A 15,938-nucleotide genomic window follows, 5' to 3' on the forward strand; every position below is an offset into this window, starting at 1 on the left:
GATCAACTCTGATCTCACTCTGCCACAAGGTAGCATGAAACCCATTTCTCAGATGCAGTTAACTGAGGTTCAGAGAGAGAAAGCTACTCACCCCAATTCACAGAGCTAGAAATAAATAGAGCCTGAGGCTAAAAAGAAGGCCCACTCTGTCCCCTACACCTAAAAGCCTGCCTCTTGGACTCACCCGACAACAAAGAAAATATGCTGTCACAGTACCTTTCTGCTTCTCGGTCTGCGCTCTGCTGTTTGCTCTCAAAGGCATTGAAGCTGCTCATGTCCACATAGCCATCATTTTCATTTGCTGTGGACAGGGCTCTGCTCTGCTCTTCAAACAGCTTCGTAAATGTCCCAGCCCTCGCAGGCCTTCGGGGTGGAATCTGGATGTTTTCATAGTCCGAGTTCATGGCTGGAATGTTCTCGTAGTCTGAAGTGTCAGCGTTAGGGAACGAGATGGACCGCGGCTTGGTCAGGGGCAAGGGCAGAAAAGGGGGCCGAGAGCGGTCTTCAAAGGACTCCACTCTGGACACTGTCCTGCTGAAGGGGACGCCTTTCCTCTTGCCATCCCTGTAGAAGATAAGGGAGGAAGGGGATTCAGAAGCCCGGAGCTTGCCAGTCCGAGCCTTCAGCTGCGGGGAGTTGCTGAGGCTCCTGCGGTCGATTTCTAGAAGCCTGGCCGGCCCATGGTAGCTGGATTCTGAAGAGGACCTGGAGGAAGACACATTGACGTCCACATGCACTTTGTTCTCAGACTTCTTTTTAAACGTCAGCGCCAGGAACCGCTTGAAGGAAGACTTCTTCTTCTTAGTATGCTTGTCCGAGGGCTCGTTCTCGATCAGCAGGGAGGGAGAGCTCTTGGTGATGGGCTTCTTGGTGATGCAGGCCAGGTCGAAAGGGGGTGGGATGTCAACCACAGAAGAGGGTGTCGAGGTGCCGCTGGATGGAAGGTGGTTCCTCTGGGAGAAACTCCCAGAGGAGCCGATCACACAGGGCAGGGAAAGGTTGTCATCTTTCCTTTTGATCCTATGGTCGTCCAAGCCAGATGCCTCCGACTCCCGGTACAAGGAGATGGGAATCTCCCGGCCTTCCACGGAGAATGATCGGGGGTACAAAGTGAAGGCTCTGGGCTTTGCTGGCAAGGCCCTGCTGGCTTCCAGTGGTTTCCCCTCCAACGACAGAACCGTCTTTCTTGCCTCCTTGGTGGCACCTCTAATGCCAATGGCTGATGGGCCAGCTTCTGGTCCAGTTTCTTCTGGAACGGTTTCTGGGACACAGCCAGCCACCTTCCCGGAGTGGGGCCTGGCCCTCGTGATGATGTTCTTCCTGTCAATGGGGACCAGGCCACCCTCAGCATCAGAATTCGTTTCTTCTTTTGTGCTGTAACCACTCAGTGTGTCACATGCAGCCTGTGTCTCCAGCCCCTCTCCTTCCCCAGGGTCAGCCTCACGCTCCAGGTCAACTCCCATCTCATAGGGATTGGTGAGCGCATCATCCTCAGCATCCTCATCCTCTGGCATAATCACTACATCAGGGACAGAGGGGCCCTCCCCGGAGCCACACGAAGCTCCAGCAGCAGGGCCCTGCTCTGCACATTCTCCTGACTGTGGTTCCTGCTTGGACTCTACGCCCTTTGTGGACTTTGAAGAAGAAGAGTAGCTCTCGCTACAGAAAGAGGTGCTCTCAGTCAGAAAGAACTCGTAGGGACTTCCTGAGAGAGGAGTCACAAAGTCGTCAGCACCATCACTCTCGAAAGGAATGATCTGGCAGCTCTCCTCAGCAGGTTCGTCCTGCACCAGGTCTCTGCCTTCTAGAGGTTCGTCTCCCACCTCCTGGGTGATCGTAGTCATTCCTTCTTGGTCAGTTTTCTGGTTCAGGTCACATGGCTCATCCTGGTCCCCACAATCCCTGCTGGCTGTGGCATCTTCACACTCACACTCCTCGGAGATTTCAGGGCTACCTGTGGCTGTCTCCGCCTCCTGGACCCCTGTGGCCAAGTCCTCATTCTCAGTGGGTTCCTTGCTGGCATCGTCAGCATCCCCCTCAGAGGGCCTGTCGGAATCCACACATTCTTCCGGAGCCCCATATTCTGTGTTGGTGGAGACTTCCTCACCACCCTCCTCTGCCTCCCTGGGCATCCCAGGGGACTCAGGCTCCTCGCTGGGAGTTGCTGGACCCTCTAAATCAACGTGAGTGAGAATGATATCGCAAGGAAGGACTGCCTCTCCGTCCCAAGGTCCCCTCTCCTCCAGGTTGTATACGTTGTGCTCTTCCACTCGCTTCTCTTCCTCCTCATTTGTCGAGGATGACGTCCGCTCCTCTGCCCCAGGTTCACAGGCACTGTCCTCTTCCACATTCTCAGGAGTTGGGGCTCTGCCTCCATCAGCCTCTCCACTCAGCACTGTTCCAGTCCCCTCCGGGTCACTCTCCCTGCCTCCCTCCCCGCACTCCTCTTCTCCAGTGGCATCCACATCCGCATCCGCATCTGGAGGGGCGACTGCACTCTCTGCTGAGCTGCTGTCCTTGGGTTCCTCCTCTTTGGGCGGAGCCCTGGGGACCACAATGTAATCCTCATCAGCCTCAGACTCTGAGCACTCCAAGGTGGACTGCTGCTCTTCGTAAGGCCCCCTGTCAGTGCAGGGCAGCCTCCCGTTGCTGCATTTGTTCAAACTGTTGATCATGTACACGCTGGCTCTCCACTCGCTGGGGGTCGCCAGCCTGGGCTTAGGGGCAATGGGGGGTTTCGGGCCCCTAGACATGGAGTTGGGACTGGGAAAACTATCAGGCCGGGGTGATGAAGGGAATTTGGGTGCTGTCACTGGTGTGAGGGGACTGGTAGTCTTTGGCTTGGGAGCAACTGGTGGTTTTGGTGAATCTAAAGGATGAAAAGAAGGAGAAAAGTACAGTTAAGCCTTATTTCCATTCAGAGTCTCCTACTTGCATTTTTAAATGGACACTGAAGATAGTGATCCAACCTATGTGAGCCCACTCTGCTATGTTCTGTCGTAGGTTTATGCCCTCCTCCATCATCCTTAAAATCCCTTGACCTCCACTGATAGTTCATTCTGTAAACAAAGTGAACAGATCTTTCTTCTACATATAGTCCAGCTACCAAAACCCAACTCAAAGACATACTCTCAAATAAAGATGTCCAGATCACTGTAATCATTCATCCAACAACTATGCATTAAATGCTTTCTAGGGGCACCTGGGTGGCTCAGTTGGCTGAGTGTCCGACTTTAGCTCAGGTCAGGATCTCAGAGTTTGTGACTTTGGGCCCTGCATTGGAATCTGTGCTGTCAGCGCAGAGCCTGCTTTGGATCCTCTGTCCCCTCCCTTACTCACATGCTCTCTCTCCTCTCTCTCTCTCTCTCTCTCAGAAAGAGACATTAAAAAAAAATGCTTCCTAGGTGCTAGGCACTCGTGAGATAATGCTGAACTTGACAGTCACCATACCTCCACCTGCATGGAGCTTACATTCATTCTACAGTTAATTCACTGGATACCTACTATCTATATGCATAGCACTGTACACAGGAAGGTCTTCTAAAGTTAAGACAAGAAGAGTACCTCTGCTGAGGACTTGCGGTTGAGTCAGGGAGACAAGACTGGCAGGACAACTGGAGGACAGAGCTGCAGACCTTGGGAATATTATGACTGAATAGCCATTATCTCATTCCCTCAAGAATGATACACCAAAGGTTTGTGACAGTGATGCATGATTCTTCTAAGGGTCACCTCTGAATTCTACGTGCTTCAAGACTGGTATCTACCTAAGTGCCCTGCATCTAAATTTCATGGGCATCCAAATTTCATGGGAGAAACTAAATGGTATTTTCCAACATATATATTTGCAAACAGTCTCTTCCCTTGTGGATTTGGAGGATCTATTTGACCATGTCAATTCATAAAGGATGTGGCACAAACTGTACATCCAACAGGAGTCAGAGAAGCAAGAGTTTCCGTGACGAAGGAAGACCTCCTGGTGAAATTAAAGCTGTATTTTGCAGAATGAGAGGGACCTGGACAAATGCAAAAGTTAAGGGAGTAGCTGCCCACTTCCAAGTTCACCCGTCCTGCCACAAAACTGCTTCGATGCCTCCAAGCCCCTAGCCACACTGTGGGCAGTGTGATGAATGAAGATTTCCAGGAAGGCAACTCCATCCTGACATCTTGGCTTCAAATGCAGCGCCTGGCTCCCCAGTGCCCATCGATGAGGACATACAAGTCTCCCCTTAAGCCTCACCCTATCGCCCAGTGCCATCCCCACTAAGGCCTGGGTTTACACAGAGCAGCTTCAGAATGCCAGCCTGGCTCATGACAGAAGGGAGATGAAGCAGAGTTCCCGGAGGTTTGTCAGCAAACTCTTCTCCCCATGCATCTGACTCCCAGTTAAACCCTTGCAGCCCCTAACCCCAGTCATTTGTAGTCCAGCGCTACCTGGCAGAAATGAAACATGAACCACATTTACCATCACATATGTAATGTTTATTTTTCTCATAGCCACATTAAAAAGTAAAAGAGAGGGGGCACCTGGGTGGTTCAGTTAAGCATCCAACTCTTTTTTTGTTTGTTTATTTATTTATTTATTTTTAGATAGATAGAAGGCAAGTGGGAAAGGGAAGAGAGAGAGATAGAGAGAGAGAGAGAGAGAAGACAGAGAATCTCAAGCAGGCTCCACGCTGTCAGCACAGAGCCCCATGTGAGGTTCAAACTCACGAACCATGAAATCATGACTTGAGCTGAGACTAAGAGTCAGATGCTTAACAGACTGAGCCACCCAGGTGCCCCAACTTCCAAATCTTAATCTCAGTTCAGGTCTTGATCTCAGGGCAGTGAGATCACCGTGGGCTCTGTGCTGGGCATGAAGCCTACTTAAAAAAAGAGAGAGAGAGAGAGACACCTCTGGGACACCTGGGTGGCTCAGTCAGTTGTGTCCTACTCAATTTTGGCTAAGGCCACTATCTTACATCGTGGGATAGAGCCCCACGTTAGCTCTGCACTGGGTGTGGAGCCTGGTTAAGATTCTCTCTCTCTCCCAGGGCACCTGGGTAGCTCAGTTGGTTAAGCAGCCAACTTTGGCTCAGTCATAATCTCACATCTCGTGGATTTGAGCCCCGCATCAGGCTCTGTGTTGACAGTTCAGAGCCTGGAGCCTGCTTTGGATTCTGTGTCTCCCTCTCCCTCTGTCCCTCCCCTACTTGCACTGTGTGTGTCTCTCTCTTTCAGAAATAAACTTTAAAAAAAAAAAAGATTCTTTCTCCCTTTGCCCTGCATGCATGCTCTCACTACATATATATATATATATATACACACACACATATATATATACATACATATATATACCCTTTAAAGAAGTAAAAAAGAAACAAGTGAAATTAATTTTAACAATACTTTTTTAATTCAATATATTTGACATATTATCATTTTGATATCATCATGTAATCAATAAATCATGTTTGGATCAACAGGTCATCAATATACAAAATTTAAATTAAGGAAATATTTGACATTCCTTTTTGTACTAAGTCCTTGAAATCCAATGTGTATTTTACACTTTTCAGCACACTGCAATTCAGAGTAGCTGCATTTCAACTGCTCAGGAGCAACATGTGGGTGGTGGCTATCGTGCTGGCCAGCACAGCACTGGCTGGTTTTAACTCACCTCCACGGGGCTGTTCCACTGGCACCTCAAGCCAAAGTCAGTATCTCCCCTAAATGGGCAGAACCATGTAAAACTTAGCTGAGGAGGCCCCAAAGGAAATTAAAAAGGCCCAGAGTAGCAAGAATATAGGTGGCCATGAACCGTGTTCCTGAAAGGGCCAGATTTCAGTCTCTTGAGTTGCACTGTGCACATAAGTCTAATGAACTCAGTGGTCTGGTTTCTGAGCGTACAGCTAATGAGGAGGGGTAGGGACTGGGGGTTAGAACAGGAACACTGCCAGGTGTGAGATATGGTAGCCGCCAGCAAGGAGGGGAGGGGAGAGAAGAGACACAGCTGTCAAGACTCAAAAGGCCAAAGCACCCCCTGCATCAACACCTTATCCCACACCTACATTCATCCGCCTCAACACCGAGGCCAGACACGGACATCCAGATGATAACCCAGAGTGTTCAAGACAGAAGTGGCCTTCCAACTCGTTTCCATAAGCAAATATGTCCTAATTCAGAAAAATATCTGTCCAAATTAGTTAAAACACACACGCACCACCACCTCCATCTCCACGCCCACCCCCACCAACAAAACCCACCCAACTATGTGGATTTTAAACAGTTAAGTTTTAGTTAACCTGTCACTGTGGAGTAACAGTGAGGCTTTGGAGCCTGGCTGATCTGGGTTCAAGTTCTGGCTTTGCTACTTACAAGCTATGAAACTAAGCCTCAGTTTCATCATCTGTAAAATGGGTACAACAGTAACACCTACTCTCAAGAGGTTATGACTATTAAAATATATATAATTTATTAAAAGTGCCCAGCAGTAGGCCCTCAAGTAGAAGTAGTCAATAAATAGTAGCAATTTGTTATTCTAATAATGTCAGTCTTTGCCTACCCCACATCTTCCCCTGGTATAAGTCTTGCTCTACACTGATATATAATATTAGCTTCAAGTTTCCAATATCAGGTGTCAGGCATTGGCATGAAATTACTCTTTGGGGGTGGGGACTCTCATTTCTCATCCTTAACAGGTGGTATTTTACACAAGCACCAAGAGACCTGACAGAGGGACAGATGGGCCATGAAAAACGACCATCACCTTGGTTGCATCCTCCCCACCCCCACCCCATCCTTCATCCAATCAAGCTATTGATCTGTGGGCGCTGTCTCCTCGAGAAAGGTTACAGTGGGTGTCTGAGGCATGATCCTGCAAGAAAATGCCTTCCCCACAGGATCCCTTAGGAATGACAAGCATTTAGCGTCCATATCCTGCTTCCAGTTCTGAGGTTCAAAGTGTTTCACCTGCATCCTCTCTGGGATCAAAGGATGTCAGAATCAGAAAGGCTTTGTCTGACCCTTCAGTAATAGATAGGGAAACTGAGGCACATAGAGGCGAGGCATACTGTTCTCAGCAAGTCTGGAGCAGGGCCCAGGGAGAATGTGGGTTTCTTGCTTCCTGGTCCAGCTGCTTGAACCTCTGCCTTTACCCTTTTGCCACTGAGCTTCCTTCTATAGTGGAGACTCAGGGCTCCCAGCTTCTAGTGAGGCAGAGAATAGTAAAATCCAGAAAAACTGAGGCCAGAGAGACCAGAGACAGCTAGTCAGTTGTGAACTTTACAAAAGGCTGAGTCCGGAACTCAGAAGTACTAACTGACCATAAGGTGAATGACTTGCTCCCATTTGTTCTCATCCAATTTCTATTAATCCAATTCCATTAAACAGATATTTATTGAGCACCTTCTATGTGCTGGGCACCCATCTAGAATCTCTGGACACATCAATAAACAAAGCAAAGAGCCTGTCCCTCATGAACCTTTATATTCTAGTGGAGGAGATAAGCAATAAAAAGCAGAAGTATGTTATTGTATATTAGATGATCATAAACTCTACAGACAAAGCAGAAGAAGGACATGCATACCCTGGCTAATGTGGTGAGGGAAGCAGAAGTGGTGAGGATGGATCCAGGGACATCCAAGAGGAGGCTCTTGCCATAATCCAGGCAAGAGACGAGACAGTGGAGGCTTGGACCAGGTTGGCAGCAGTGGAAGGGGTCAAGAAGAGTCAGATTCCACATCTGAAGGTAGAGCTGGCAGGATTTGCTGGCTGGTTGAATATGGAGTGTAAGAGAAGGAGCAAAGTCAAGGACAACACCAAAGTTTTGAGTCAGAGGAACTGGAAAAATGAAGTTGTCACCAACTGAACTGTGGAAGGCTGTAGGTGGTGGGGAGGGAAAGCCAGAATTTTAGTTTGCGTGTGTTAAATCTGAGTGACCTACCCCACACCTAGGTGGAGACAGATATCTAGTGGACTCCTAGCTATACCCGTCTGGGCTCTCGGGAGAGGTCTGGCTGGAGGTATCCAGCACAGAGATGGAATTTAAGGCATGGGCCTGGTGACATCACCAAGAGAATGAGTGTGAACAAAGCAAAGAGTGGGGCCAAGGAGGGAGCCCTGGCATGAGGAGGAGCCAGGGAAAGACACTGGGGAAGAAGGGAAGAAAATGAAGACTGTGTGAGAGCTTCAGCTCAGCTCCCTCCTGCCCCTCTTACAAGACGGAACCTGACAGCACTGGCCCTCTGGCCCTCGGCACAAGGTTATCTGGGTCCTAGACCAATTCTGCCTAGAGAAGGACCCACAGAAGAGATAGCACTGGGGTGCGTGTGGAAGAACAGGGAGGATTTTCATAATCAAAGAAGATGCTGAGTATGCCAGACACAGGGAACAGAATGTGCAGAGCCCCAGAGGTGGCAAGTCCTTTGGGAGTACGGTAAAGAGTCCAGTATGGCAGGGATGGGGGGACTGCAGGACAAATCAGAGCTGGGGCTTCCTCCTCCGGGTGAAGTTCGTCTTTCTGACTAACTAGAACCCAGCATGGGTGGAGCTGGCAGACCCTCTGCTGCCTCATGAGTCCCTCTGGCTGCTGTGGGAGCCCTCCCTTTCTCAGTATCACTAAGCCCAGTGGTAACACCGCTTCGCAATTTGCTATGTGTGAACATTACTCGAATGCAGAATGCCCTTTGAGCCAAGATGCCAAGAGTTAACTGATGGTGGGGGAACCCCAATGACAGAAGGAAGAGATTTTTAATGGCTTCTGGTGATAGAAATCATCTAGCCAGCCCCCATTACTAGTTTATATTTTTTCTATTTTAATTAAGTATCTGTCACTCACACATTCATGCTGCTGCTCCCTTGTCAGCTATACAGAGGTTAAACAAGAGGGGGTATTGGGAGGAGCACTGGACTGGGAGTCAAGAGCTCTGATCTCCACTCTTGGCTCTGCCATTAATTGGAGGTGTGTCCTTGAGCAAGTCTCTTCCCTTTGCTGAGCCTCAGTTTCCCCACCTGTAGTGCAAAAGCACTGCACCAGTCAGTAAAGTGCCTTCTGCTCTGGCCAACTACAGCATTTTAAACACATGGGACTTCTTCTGGTGTCCCCTGATATCTCCTTCTTCAGTCCGAGTTTGTTTCAACTGCAGTTCACTATATTCCACCTGGAACTCTCATAGCCATATGTTCCAAGAGTAATTATCTTCCAATTTCACCTTCCAATTGCATCTTAATTTAACTTTCATTCCTGGGTGCCTGCTGGAATGTCCAAACCTGATGATTTCTAATTAGGCTGCTGTTAAGCTAGTCCAGTGATCCACAACAGGGTACATACTGCACGGGACAAAGTTGGAAAAGCATGGGCCCCAGGCTCAGACAGACCTGAGCTCCAATCCCAGCTCTGGTACATATCAGCTGTGTCATCTTGGGCATGTCACTTTGCCTCCCTGAACCTCAGTTTCTTTCTTGGTAAAATGAAATAAATACCTCCTTTTTCTATAAGGCTGTTGAGAAGTTCAAAGTAAATAATAGAAGACACATAACAAACTCAATTGGCTATCATTTCTTGTACACCTACCTACTGTGTTCAGCACTGCATAAAAAAGTAGGCTCTCAAGCTGGACAGTCTGTGTTTCAATCCTATCTTGGCTCAGTGACCATAAAATCCCTGAAGCTCAGTTTTCCCACCTATAAAATGGGGATAGCAAGAGTACTCACTTCATAAGGTTACTGTGAAAACTGAATTGATAAAAGTAAAACACTTAAAAGCAGCACCTAGTTCATAGTAAGTGATCAATAAATGTTAACCACTATTCATTAGTAGCTCACCATATGACAGGCACTGTTCCAGATACCTTATGAGCTTTCTTTAATCATGAGAACCCAATGGCCACAATCGTACCATCTCCATTTTTCAGATGAGGAAACTGAGGCACTGAGGTTAAGTAACCTCCTCAAGATCACATAACTGTGTATATAGTGGTTCTGAAATTCAGTCCCATGGAGTCTGCAAACCATTATGTTACGTGATCAGGAAATTCAGAGCATGGCATACAGAAATCAATATGGGAGGTTTTCAGCCTTGCCATCACACTGAAAAAGTAACCAGGTATATGCTGGAGGTAAGTTCCAGGATGGCTAAACCCAAAAGCAGCAACCACTAAGATTTCCTGGGACCAAGCCTGCCTCTAAGTTTATTCCTGCTCACTTCACCCCCAGAGAAGGGAGGGCTTGCCCAAGCCTCAAGCAGGGAAACGTGGGAAAACTGGAACTGCTCTCACCATTGTTTTAAAGTGGGTTTTATTAGGAGCATAGGAAAAAGCTAGCTTGCCCGGCTCTGTTCAGGCTGTGCCAGAAGCAGGGAGGAAGGCCACCTTCTTCCTCCAAGGAGTGCCTAACTGAGCATGGGGACCCTGCTCCAGCCTCTTCCACTCCCAGAGTGGCACCCCTCCACCCACCAACCCCTCTTCTGCCCCACGCCTCACTGTCCAGGTATCCACATGTCCAGCAACACCAGGGCCTGGCCACAGGAAGAAAGGTACCACATTCCCGAGTCCCCGAGTGTCTCCTTTGTCAAATCAGTCCAGCCAATGTCTCCCCTCTGCACCTCCCAGACAATGACTTTTTTCATTAAAAAGTCTTTAAAAAGAAAAAGCCACAACACACACATACAAGGCAGCAGGATATGGTTCTAAGACGGCCAAAATGGTGGCTTCCTGTTTCTTTAGGGATGTGTGTTTTGGAGTATGGCTTCGGACAAGGGTGTTGGTCGGAGAGAGGGCTGCCTTCTGCTAAATTTTAAGAGAAAAAGAAAAAAAGAGTGACTCTCACTCCTTGGCAGGGAAATGAAGTTAGCGGAGATGGTTGCCCTGCAAACTCGCCTCTTCAGGGAACTTTCTGCCCTCTGGGTGGATCGAGTCAGGAATCCGGAGACGGCTTCCTGGCATGGCCCCATCGGAGTCTCAGTTACTAAATCTGTTAAATGGCACTCCTCGGAAGGGATCGCTTATATTTACTATCAAACGCATTCTGGATTTCCCGGAATCCCTGAGCTGGTACAGTCGGACTCGAAGGACGGGAGGAAACGTCTAGAGTGCGGCTCAGCCTCAGCGGCGAGGAGCGTCCCCGTGGCGTGTGGTCCCCGTAGGGGAGGCACAAAGAGGGCCCTGGGCCAGGGAGCGGCGAAGGAGGGTGCGCTGCGAGGGGGAGGCGGGGGAACAGTAATGTAAGGTTTTCTAGTCTCATCCCGAGAGTGAGCTCTAAGTCTCGGGGTCTAAGAGATAGGAGGGAGCAGGAATAGTCCTAAGAGTGCGCCGCCAGGTACTAATGGAGCAGGACTAGACCCCGGGGTGGCAAAGCGCTTCGGGAGGATCCCGGGGCCCCGGAGGGATCTCCGAGGGGCCAGCGAGGGTCTGGCGTGGACCCAGAGGAGCCGGAGTGGGGATTCCGGGACGCAATCAAGTCCCCCTAGCGAAGGGAGCATTCCTCGGTTGCCAAGCCGTCCCCCACGCCGGGGTCGCGGTGGGAGCGGGATGCCGGCGTACACCGCCAGGGTGCGGCCTCGCCGAGACGGAGGGAGCGTCCCTGAGGCGGGGCGTCTCGGACTGGGGCCCCCGAGGATTCTCAGCCTCCTCGGCGAAGGGACTCCAACCCGCCCAAATCTCAGCCGCACCCGAGCACAGTGGGAAGGTCGCGGGATTTTCGGCGGCTAGCTCCAGGGGCCCCCGTGGGCGCCAACTTGGAGCGCCTGGCGCGGTCCCCTTGCGCGCGTCCCTCGGCGCCCAAGGTCGGGCGAGCCTCCTACCTGCTCTGTTCATTTTCCAGCACGCGCAGCCGGGGGCCGCCCGTCGGTCAGTCAGTCGTCAGTCCCAGCGATAGTCCGCGCACCGCCTCACTCCATGGCCACCCCGCGGGGCCCGCACTCCCAGGCGCCTGCCCCGCCCCCCACCCTCGGCGCGCGCCGGACTCCGCGCGTCGCGCAGGGCAAGTGGGGGCGCGGGGCGCGAGCCTCCAGGCTGGGCGGGGCCGAGAAGGGAGGGAAAGGGAGGGGGCGCGAGCACCCGGCGCGCGGGGCGGGGGCCGGGACTGCGCGCGGCGTCGCGTTCACTCGAGATTCCGCGCGGAGCGCAGGGTAAGTGCGGGCGCGGGGCGCGAGCCTCCGGGGGCGGGGCCGCGCTGGACGCGGACTGGAGAGAGCAGGGGGCCCGAGTGCGCTGCGCGTGGGGCGGCGGCCGGGGCAGCGCGCGGCGTCGCGTCCGCTCCGGGTCCGGGCTTGGCACCGGGGGCGCTGCGCTCTGGCCGCCGTGCCTCTGCCGCCGCCGCGCCTCCGCCCCCCTCCTAGACGTTTCCTCCCGCTCTCCAAGAGGATGGCTTTTTTTTTCCCCTCCCTTTCTGCTCTGTCAGGGATCGAAGGAGACAGGGGGCGAGGCGTCCCCGCGCCGATTTAAAGGGGCCGTGGCGACTCCGGGGGCCGCGCGACGTTCAAGGGACCAGAATCAGTTCCTGTGGGGGGGGGGGAGCAAGAGACTGGGCTTCTTGAGACCCCATAGTCCTCTCGTCCAACGGACCATCTCTTTCATTTCAACCTGGGGTATGCATTCAGTTCTGCGGCGAGCGCTATGCCGAGATCAGAACAGGACAGCTCCCGGTTCTTACCCTCATGGAGCTTCGATGGGAGATCAGTGGAGAAACAAGACAAATAACCAACAAATATTATTTTAGAGAGTGATAAGTGCCTTGAAGGAGATAAACCAGGGTAGTGGGGCAGAACACTGACTCTCAAAAGTGTGTGATCAGCTTCGGAATTGTTAGAAAGGCAAATTTTCAGGATCGCTCCCCAACCCCACCCTGGCTTTCTGAATCAGAAATCCTGTGTTTAACAAACTCTTCAGGTCTTCTTGATGCAACCTGAAGTTTGAGAACCACTTGTGTGCAGTATGGGTGATCAAGAAAAGCCTTCCTGAGTTGCTGACCTTGAAAGGAAGACCTGGTTGCAAAGAGCCTTGTGAGCCTTTCTGTTCGCCCGGCGCACACCAGCCAGCACCTCCCTGGGACTCAGGCCTGGCGCCAGGTGATATGGACGACTTGGGCCAAGCCTTCACCCTGAGGACCTGGTCTGAGTGGTCGGGCAAACATAAGCAGATAGCTCTACTTCCCAGCACAACCGCTGGGATGTGGACAGGACTGCACAGGGGCTTGTGGGAGGTCAAGCAGAGAGGGTTCAAGCAAAGGAAAGGCCATGCCTTTCAGGTAGAGGAAATGGCTTGAGCAAAGACTTAGGAGGTGTGAAAAGGCATAGCCTGTTGGAGGAGCCAACAGGGGTGGGCTTGGCAAAGAAACAGACAGCTGGCCAAAATGAGAGGTGCTTTTTTTTTTTTCCTAAGTAATCTCTGTGCCCAATGTGGGGTGGAACTCATGATGCTGAGATCAAGAGTCACATACGCCACTGACTGAGCCAGCCAGGTTCCCCAGAGGTGCTTGAATACAATTCTAAGAGCTTCCTTACATCAGCCATTGAGAGCTGAGGGCAAGGACCATGGCTTCCATGTATAACTGGCTGTATACATTTATGAAGCACCTGCTGTTTGCCTGGCATAGTGCTAAACTCTGTACGTGCATATTTACTCATTTAAGCTTCATTGCAGCCTTGGGAAGCTGGTATCAAAATTCTTACCATGCGACACCTGGGTGGCTCAGTTGGTTGAGCGTCTGACTTCGGCTCAGGTTATGATCTCATGGTTTGTGAGTTTGAGCCCTGCGTCGAGCTCTGTGCTGACAGCTCAGAGCCTGGAGCCTCCTTTGGATTCTGTCTCTTTCTCTCTACTCACCCCCCCCGCCTCAAAACTAAACATTAAAAAATTCAAAATTATTCCCAGTTTACATTTGAAGAAACTGAGTAAATTGCTAACATGAGATTTCCTGCCTCTGTTCTTGCCCTTGCTGCTCTTCGTCTGTATCTCCAGACCCCACCTCAAGGTATGGCTTGGTCATTTAATAGTCTGGTTGTGGGTCTACTACTGTGTGAGTTTACTAAGCCCAGGGTGTGGGCTTCTAGCAATTCCAACACTCTGTGGGAAGGGTGGCAGGAGGTATATGTGCTTGGGAGGCGGGGGGGTGTCTCTATTCATTTTGGCAATTTTGCCAAAGTATCTACTATGTGGAAATTGGGGGAGGAACATGGAACATACCCAATTCCCACTAGTATCATCATTCCTTCCTGTCCATCAAATAGGGAAGAAAGGCCCCTTGCCAGGATGTTGACTCCAGGGCAGGGATATGTCTGCCCTGCTCACCACTGCAACCCTGGCCTCTATGATAGAGCCCACCACTTAGTAGGTCTTCAAAAAATATCTCTTGTCCACAGGAATAGGGACCAAGACAGAGGTTCATACTACTGTTCAGGATCAGTTTGGTTTTCTGGGACTGAAGATGGTGGAGGCTAGAATTTTTGTGCTTTTGATCACCTGTGTTGGGACCTTGCTTGCAATGAGGCAGAATTCCAAATGGACACAAGGCATTTTACAACTTGGGCTTTGTCTCCCTGAACCTAGATACCTGCGATCTAGCCTTTGGTCCAGGTAGTCCCAGATGACTGTATGTTTTCACTGCATAGATGAAACACTTGACTGCCATGAGCATGGTCCATGGAGCGGCGACGGCAGCAGCACTTGGGTGCTTCTCAGAGAGGCAGAAGCTCAGGTTCTGCCCTAGACCTACTGAACCAGAATCTGCATTTTAACAAGATCTCCGGATGATCTGTACACACAGTGCAGTTGGAGAAACATTGCCCTGGATAACCCACCCCATTTTTTTTTGGCCAGATGTACTGCCTGGGGCACCCAGGAGTAGAGAAAAGACATCCTCTGACTTCTGTCTCCTTATTAATACATTATTGGAAAGTTAGTAGGTTTCTGGATATCTAGGGGTCTGTACCTAGTAGAACTCCCGGTGCATATTACGTGCTCACTAAAAATATATGAAAAATGTATGTGTGAAGGTCTGATTTGAGCCAGTTACCTGAGTCACTTGGTGCCTGGCACACAAAAGGTGTTTAGTGCATCCCTTCGTGGTTGCTGCGGGGCTCGCTTATTGGGGTGCCTGGGTGGCTTAGTCGGTTAAGCATCCGACTTTCACTTAGGCCATGATCTCGCGGTTCGTGGGTTTGAGCCCCGCGTTGGGCTCTGTGCTGACTGCCAGCTCAGAGCCTGGAGCCTGTTTCAGTCTGTGACTCCCTCTCTCTCTGACCCTCCCCTGCTCACGCTGTCTCTCTCTCTCTCTCTCTCTTTATCTCCTAGAAATAAATAAAAATATTTAAAAAAAAAAAAAAAGGTGTTTAATGCACACACTCCAAAGACAGGAATGAATGAATTTCAGTTAGGTGATGTGGAAAGGCTCTGAAGACCTTAAACTCCTTTTTTACCTATCATTACAAAAAATCTTTTTTTAAATTATTTTTTAAAATTTATTTCTGAGAGAGAGAGACAGAGAGACAGAGAGGCAGCGTGAGCAGGGAGGGTCAGAAAGAGAGGGAGACCAAGATTCCGAAGCAGGCTCCAGGCTCTGAGCTGGCTGTCAGCACAGAGCCCAGTGCAGGGCTGGAACCGACAAACCATGAGATCATGACTGAGCCGAAGTCGGACACTTAACCGACTGAGCCACCCAGGCGCCCCAATGAAAAATCCTCAATAGTGTCTTCTCACTTACCAAGTGAGAACTTTCATACACTTAACCATGTTTGCTTTTTTCAGTTTGCTTTTATCATTTAAATGCCACACTATAGAATTAGATTATGCACACTTTCAAGGCATAAGGTGTAACTCAGTTTCTCTAAGTTGAAAATGGAATTCGATCCTTTAAAGGACCTTTTCATCTCTGAACCGCCACAGAGTCCTTAAGCCTCCAGCCTTTTGTAGAGAAGTACTTGTGTAGAAAATTTATAGCAGAATTTGTGTTACATGGACAAG

At 50.3% G+C, this 15,938-nt stretch overlaps 1 protein-coding gene across 1 annotated transcript; it reads right to left on the reverse strand.

Annotated features, from left to right (window-relative positions):
- Positions 1–216: 216 nt before the first annotated feature.
- Positions 217–12,249, reverse strand: LOC120227356 (FYVE, RhoGEF and PH domain-containing protein 5-like; the record flags this gene model as incomplete). Its single annotated transcript, XM_039225489.1, has 2 exons — positions 11,780–12,249; positions 217–2,869 (listed from the first exon to the last, which is right to left on the reverse strand). Coding segments are annotated over exons 1-2 (2,666 nt in total), but the record flags the coding sequence as incomplete, so codon positions are not given.
- Positions 12,250–15,938: the final 3,689 nt, after the last annotated feature.

Source organism: Hyaena hyaena, unplaced genomic scaffold (assembly GCF_003009895.1).
Source record: "Hyaena hyaena isolate Hyena2069 unplaced genomic scaffold, ASM300989v1 scaffold_2215, whole genome shotgun sequence".
NCBI lineage: Eukaryota > Metazoa > Chordata > Mammalia > Carnivora > Hyaenidae > Hyaena > Hyaena hyaena.